General features: G+C 36.7%; 1 protein-coding gene across 1 annotated transcript; it reads left to right on the forward strand.

Annotated features, from left to right (window-relative positions):
- Nucleotides 1-1342: 1342 nt before the first annotated feature.
- On the forward strand, nucleotides 1343-5595 carry LOC114565417 (cathepsin Z). The gene is made up of 6 exons (XM_028593452.1): nucleotides 1343-1512; nucleotides 2269-2432; nucleotides 3021-3200; nucleotides 4024-4174; nucleotides 5015-5180; nucleotides 5452-5595. Exons 1-6 carry the CDS (start codon nucleotides 1385-1387, stop codon nucleotides 5563-5565), a joined length of 903 nt encoding a protein of 300 aa, XP_028449253.1. The 5' UTR covers nucleotides 1343-1384; the 3' UTR covers nucleotides 5566-5595.
- The last annotated feature ends 1962 nt before the right edge of the window (nucleotides 5596-7557 follow it).

Here is a 7557-nt window from a genome sequence, read left to right on the forward strand (position 1 = left end):
TGGTGCTGGAATAAATAAGATTTTTTTTTTAAAGATAATTTTTTACCTTTATTAGAAAGTGAGAGTGGATAGACAGGAAAGTGGGGAGAGAGAGAGAGAGAGGGGATGACATGCAGCAAAAGGCCGCAGGTCGGATTCAAACCTGGGCCTCTGCAAAGGACTTCTACATGGGGCACATGCTCTACTGGGTGAGCTAGAGGCCAACCCATAAATAAGAATTTATATTAATATAACAAAGAGGTTGCATATATACCTGAGGTAGGTGAATATGACAGTATATATAGTGTATATTTGACACATGTTTAAATGATGTGTTTAACACTATTAAATATATAATTTACTTAGAAAGGCGGATACTTGGTGTTACAGGGTTGTTGAACAGGGAATGCAGGCACTATGAAACTATGAACTGGTGTGACGAGTTTGTGACAGCCTGTGACTGTTCCTGTGTCTGGCTGTTTTGGCGAACAGTGTTCTGTAGCGCCTATTGACAATAGAACATTTTAGCAGTCTGAAACTAATTTATCTATTAGGACAAAAATATATCTATAAATCAAGAACAACAAACAATGTTCCTAATTGTAGACTTTTCTCATCTAATGTGAAAAATGCATTCAACAACCTGAAATGCTCAAAACACTGACACTCTTCTGTCTACTCTTCATTTGATGTCTTTTGTTACTTTATTAATTCAACTTTTAAATTTGTTTTATACTAGTCCTGCTTAAGTTACAAGTATGTAGCTGAAAACTGTTTCTTGTGTATGCAGACCTATTTTGTCTATTGTTATTCTCCTGTTCTCTCAGTGGTGGAAAGTAACTAAGTACATTTACTCAAGTACTGTACTTATTATTATAGGTAAATATAAGACCAGCCCCAACAGCATATACAGTAAACAAAAAATAGCCCCACACCAGCTGTGGAAACATTAAAGTAATGTATACATTAATGTATCAATAACTATAATTCAATAATATAAAATAAAAAAAATTCTGTAATGGACCATTCTGCATAATACTAGTACTTTTACTTTGTGTACTACTTTGATCCTAATACTTTATTTCTTTTTGTATTGCTTGTTCTTTTTACTGTTATTTGAACTTATTTTTTTACCTTTGTTTTTTTACGTTTGTTTTGTGAAAGGTGCAATATTAAATAAACGTATTATTATTACTACTACTACCTAATACTACTTCCACTACTGTGTTCTGTATTATTCAATTACTTTTTTAGAAATAATTAAAAAAAAAAAACTCTCAAACCCTCATAATGCAAGTCAACTTCATAATTTACAGTGATACTTGTTTAATGGAGGTTGTAATGGTAACAGATGCCGACAGGGGGCGCTGCCTGCGTGTGCGTCACACGAAGGAGGGGATCCAACATGGCGTCTTCAATAACTGTACCGCTACTGTTTTGTTTAGCATCGTTTTCTTTTCATATCAGCTCCTCCAGACTTTTACCTGAGCCTTGTTACAAACCAGTCAAAGACGGCAGACCAGACTCTGTCAAGTAAGTGATGACAACAATTTACATTTTGTTCTGACAGTAACACAGTTTAATGATTTGGACTTGTTGTTTACATCCTGAGACTTACCTCCTGAGTGACTACGTTAGATTTGAAATTCTTAAGAACTAGAGTTACCATAATATATTATATTATTATTATTATATATATATTATATTATATTTAACCGCTATCTGTGTTTCTTACAACATTGCACGTACATACATAAGTATATTGCAGTTTTAAGTGTTCCACAGGCTTATATTTAGTAGTGAATTTATAGTAATGTGGTCGGTGGTAACATGTAACTATAGTAGCCTAGGCTACTTTAGTAAATGAACTTCATTTACTAAAGTAGCCTAGGCTACTTATTTGTATGCTACTTTCTGCCCCCTACATTGCGGAGGCAATTAATTTGACAGCATTAATTACTAGTTACTTTTATTATCAATACAAAATATCAATAAATTAATAAATTACGAAGTAATATAAAGTAGTAGAAATTAGCCAGATTTTTACCAGCAGACTTTTTGCTCTATTTTGTAATATTTATTTTAACTTGACAGTTATAGCTGATGTTAATAAAGATAATCTCTTATGGAAATGTCAAATTGAAACATGACTTTTCTGTGATATTATGTTTGTAGGCCTATACAATATCATAGATATACTGTATGTTTCTATAGTTACCTAAATATTGTTATGGTTCATTCTTTGCCCTGATTTCTGATTGATAATAATTTTACTTATACTTATTTCAGGACACGGGCCCGCCCACATGAGTATGTGAAGGTGTCAGACCTTCCTCTGTCCTGGGACTGGAGGAACATCAAGGGGAAGAATTATGTGAGCGTCACCCGGAACCAGCACATCCCCCAGTACTGTGGGTCCTGCTGGGCCATGGGAGCTACCAGTGCACTTGCTGGTAACAAGATGACAATATAGGGATGATAGAAGATGTGATTGATGTAAAATATGATATCGAACAGGGGTCAGCAACCTTAAGCACAGGAGCAAGGCCTGTTATTTACGGTAGTTTGATTGACTTTTTCCCCTTCCGCATTCCACGAAGACCCGCCCTCCTCTGTCTTGATTGGCTAGTACTCATTACCTTCTTTACAGAATGCAGCACAAAGGGAAAAAAATAACACTGCCTGAGTGGGCTTGGTAGATGATGGCAGGCTTAATGCTCATATGGCACACTGATTAACAAGAACATTTTAAAATGGCACTTCATATTTAAAAGGTTGCCGACCCCTGAGAAAGAATATGCATATTATTATGTGTATTTAAAATATTTTTATTACACAGTGTGTTCACACAATATATTATAAAGATATTATATTGAGCCGTTGCTGTAGACTACACAGTTTCACAATAGTGTGGCAGCAGTGGCATAGTGAGCATGGAGAGCAGCATCCACCCTGCAGGCTGGCAAGAGAAAGAGAAGACTGTGATCTCCTGAGGACATTTTATCATTTCAACATTTGTTGTTGTTATTCTTTTGTCCAAGACCGTATCAACATCAAGCGTGGAGGAGTGTGGCCGTCGGCTTATCTGTCAGTCCAAAACGTGATAGACTGTGGGAGAGCGGGCTCTTGTTATGGAGGAGATCACCTGAGAGTCTACGCCTACGCACACGAGAGAGGCATTCCTGATGAAACTTGCAACAACTACCAAGCCAAAAACCAAAGTATAAGAATATTCTTTTTTTCTTTCTATTTTACTCTGAACACTGTCTGTTGGTAAATGTACACTATATGGCCCAAAGTATGTGGACACCCTGGTCTAAGGCTGCCTTTTTTTAATGGTCTGGGCTAAACCCTTTAGTTCCAAAAAGGAAAAGCTTCATGCGACAGCATGCATGCAATGATATTTTAGACCAAAGTGTGTGTGTGTTACTTTGCAATTTTGTGCAAACAGTTGGGGGAAGGCCTCTTCTCTGCTTCCTGTTTCAACATGATATACCGCCATGCATAAAGCCAGGTCCATAAAGTAGTAACACCTTGAGGATGAACTGGAACGCTGACTGTGAGCCAGGCCTTATCACCAGACATCAGCAGTGGACCTCACCAGTGCTCTTGCAGCTAAATGGAAGCAAATCCCTGCAGCAGGATTCCAAAATCTTCACAGAAGAGTGGAGACTGTTATAGCAGCATATCACATCACATATGAGTGTAATGGCTTGGTGTCATTATTTTGGTCCTATAGTGTATATTCATTTTAGTGGAAAAACTTATTTAGGATCAAATCTAGCGTAGTGTTGTTACAGTATATTGTAAACTCACGACTTAAGGTCACCTGTAATGTTTTTTATTTATCTTGTCATTTTTAAAGACAGATAATGACAGGTTTGTTGTAACAATATTACAGCATTTAAATGTTATTTCACATTACACCTTAACACTACACTGGAAATTTTAAAATGTAACCTCATGGTAATTGTACGGATCTGAATAGTAAAATGAGTGTTGTACTGCCCTGTAAATCCTAATAAATGATCTAATTTGTTTCAGAGTGTGAGCAGTTTAACCAGTGTGGCACCTGCTCCTTTTTTGAATCGTGTGCTGTCGTGAAGAACTACACTATGTGGAAAGTGGGCGACTATGGAGAAGTTTCTGGAAGAGACAAGATAAAAGCAGAATTGTACACCAATGGGCCCATCAGGTAGAGTAAGTCATCCTCCCCAGTCATTTTCTAATTATCCATCCACCTACACCGTCCGTGTGAAGTACAGTAAGAGATTCAGCCTGAACTTTTCACAAAGCGATTCTTAATCATAGTGAAGTTTTTATTAGTAGATACATATTTAATCATTCTTTAAACCTTTGAGGAACAGAGCACAGAGTGTCATTTTATTTCACTCAAATAAAATAAAATACAGTAATTTATATTAAAGCCTTAAAGTATTGATCTTATATCTTACTAACAGATTTATATTTTTCACCATGTATCTACTTTAATAAACACAACTTAGCTTTATGTCACTTAACCATTACTGATGTTCTTTTCCTTATCTCGTCCATTTATAGTTGAACTTCTTACATTAGATGTTATTTATTTAGTAAAGTTCTGGCTTTGACAGCTTTATTTTGTCTTTAAATTAAATCCATGCAGTATTAAGACGGTCTTAAAAAGTCTTCAATTTGCTTTTCTAATACCTGCAGATATGTTAAAAACTTTTTCATCAGTTGTCATTTAAAATGTATCGGTTAATAAGATTGTGACATTAAGAATTTCAAATTGCATGCGTAATTTAAGTTTGAGAACGAGTAGAAAGATATCTAGTTGTGTTGTGTCCAATTCCAAATTGGTACACACACAAACACACACAACAGGAACATCTGACTAATGCCCAAAAAAAAATCTTAAAAAAAAAGTTTTGAACTGTATTTGAACCCATAGAAATGTTCTTTCTATGATCACATTTTAGTGATCAAAATAATGTGAAAAGAAAAGGAAGATTAAGATTAAATAACTACAGAAACTCTTCACTCTGTCTTTCAGTTGTGCCCTGATGGCCACTGACGGCCTGGAGGAATACTCTGGAGGGATCTTCTCAGAGTTTCACCCCCTGTCTTTGCCAAATCACATTGTCTCTGTGGCTGGTTGGGGTGTGGCGGAGGACGGGACTGAGTACTGGATTGTCAGGAACTCCTGGGGAGAGTTTTGGGTTGGTCTTTCTCTCTCTCTCTCTCTCTCTCTCTCTCTCTCTCTCTCTCTCTCTCTCTCTCTCTCTCTCTCTCTCTCTCTCTCTGCACCCGGCAAAGCCTGCACGCAGTCTGACAAAAATCAGCTCTGTAGCTACCTCACTGCTTTACAACTTATGAATTTACCTTTTTATTTATTTAGTTTCCAGCCAGTGTTTTAAAAAAGTCATTTTCACTGACTTTGGGTTTCCTGCATGCAGAATAAATAATATTTCTTTTTTTTTTTTTTTTTAGGGAGAACAAGGCTGGGCAAGAATAGTCACCAGTGCCTATAAAGGAGGAAAAGGCAATTGGTTCAACCTGGGTATTGAGAAAAACTGTGCATATGGAGACCCTGTTGTAACATAGCAGCCTAATTAAACTGATAAAAAGACTCTAGTCACGGCTCTGTTTTATTTAAATAAATGTATTTATTTATTTTTAAATAACTGTACAACTTATTTTGATAATTTGGAAATTAAGTTTTAGGATACAGTATACATTTATTTGCTTACTTGTTGAAATATTACCATTATTTGTGTTACGTCAGCTGGTTGCCAGGCTACTGTTATCAATCTTCTCATCTAACTCTCAGCAAGAAAGTGAATACGCTTATTTCCCATAAGGTCAGATATATTCCTTTATGTTTAAAGGAGGACAGTTTTAGAGCTATCCACATAAATGTTACAAGCGTAACCACATTCAGACACTTAATTTAAATAAATTTTCTAACAGAATAATTAATGAATAATTAATTATTGCCTAATGCCCTGCAAGTCTCAGAATGCCACCTGGACAGATAGCCTGCTCCACAATTCAATTTTAAGCTAGAAATAACTCATTCGAAGAAAAGAAAAACTTTGTGCAAAAACTGCAGGTTCTTCTCTTCAGATCCATTATCACACATTTCTATGGAAACTATTTCTTCAAACAACAGGCAAGCTGTGTCACACATTTAAATTCAGCTGTGGTGAAACAGCGTTGGCAGGTCTCAGGAAAGGGGAGCTTACAGTTATTTGTTTCTTTTGACCCACGCTGAATAACATCTGCACTAACTGCTACTAATGAGTGTCTGGAGGCTGACCAGGCAGACTTATTGAACATGAATCAAATCTGGTTTGGACACAATATCACAGAGTACCAGCAGATAGTTTAACCATGAGTGGGGTTCCCTTTTCCCTGACATGCAAACCTGACTCACAACGTCTTCTTTGTCGCTTTCAGTTGTTAAGTTAATGACCGCATGAATCAGTGTTTCCTGCAGATTTGAAGAAAAGAGGGCCGTTCATACACTCAGGACACTAAGGTCATGTCCTCTGTATTTTCTTCTGGAAGTTTGGAGTTTTTGGCAAGCTAAGGGGAACTTATTTTATAGACTGATTCCATTATTTTTTTAGATTCAGCTGTTCAATTATATTGATCTATTTTTTTCGTCAACAAATCCCACGAAAAAAAACAATTAACTGATCAAAGTATCTTTTATGTAGCTTGATATATCTTATTCCTCTGTAAGATAGAGCTCCAGTGTCCAAAAAAACAACATAAAAAACATGTCAATGTGTATTTATCCGCGGCTGAAATAGTCCCCAACAAAGGCACTATTTACTATTTAGTCAAAGTAACATTTGCCACACTGCCCAGTTGTTTTAGTAATGTTTTTGGAGTTTGACCTCTTACGAGAGACTAAAGATTACACTGCAGTAGGCAGTAGTCTCTGGCCTTAGCTGTAGCTCTTGTGTGAAAGGTCTAAATGGTATTTTAAAGTCTTCTTCACGCTGCCAGGAATGAAATTCAGGTGGAGAAAAACTGAATACTAGCCTTAAACTGAGATTGGCCTAAAACCTTTGCTATTTGTTAACTAGATTTTAAGCTCCCCCAAGGTTGATGACCCCCCACAAATTCCCAGAAAACTACTGAGGACATTACCTCAGTGTCCCCAATGGTAGCTAAGATGCTGACTGTGAATGAAAGCAGGATTTGTAATTTAAAAAAGTGTGAATTGTATTTCTTGATTGTTTCAAAAAGAGATTCGTTCCAAGCTCTCAGTGCATACTCCTTCAGACTTGGGCCCACAGGACAACTTTGTTAATGTTTTAGGGTTTAAAACAAAGTAATGCATTTGAAGAGCAGTTTGCAGTTTAAAGCAAATACTCGTGCCCTCAAAGTCTGTTGTGAGTGGAGCAAAGTCAGGCTGAACATCTGGGGAGGAGCAGAGTTTTGAGTCTCCACCCTTTTTGGTTTCTATAGACAGAAATACCCATTCATGATCACAAAGGAATCATAAGTCTGAAAACTGAGAGGCCTTTCCCTTTAATTATGCTGTCATGCTTCAGTTTCCCCTGTGTGCTGTTGCTGTGCTCT

This window comes from Perca flavescens, chromosome 12, assembly GCF_004354835.1.
Source record: "Perca flavescens isolate YP-PL-M2 chromosome 12, PFLA_1.0, whole genome shotgun sequence".
In the NCBI taxonomy this organism is placed as follows: Eukaryota; Metazoa; Chordata; class Actinopteri; order Perciformes; family Percidae; genus Perca; species Perca flavescens.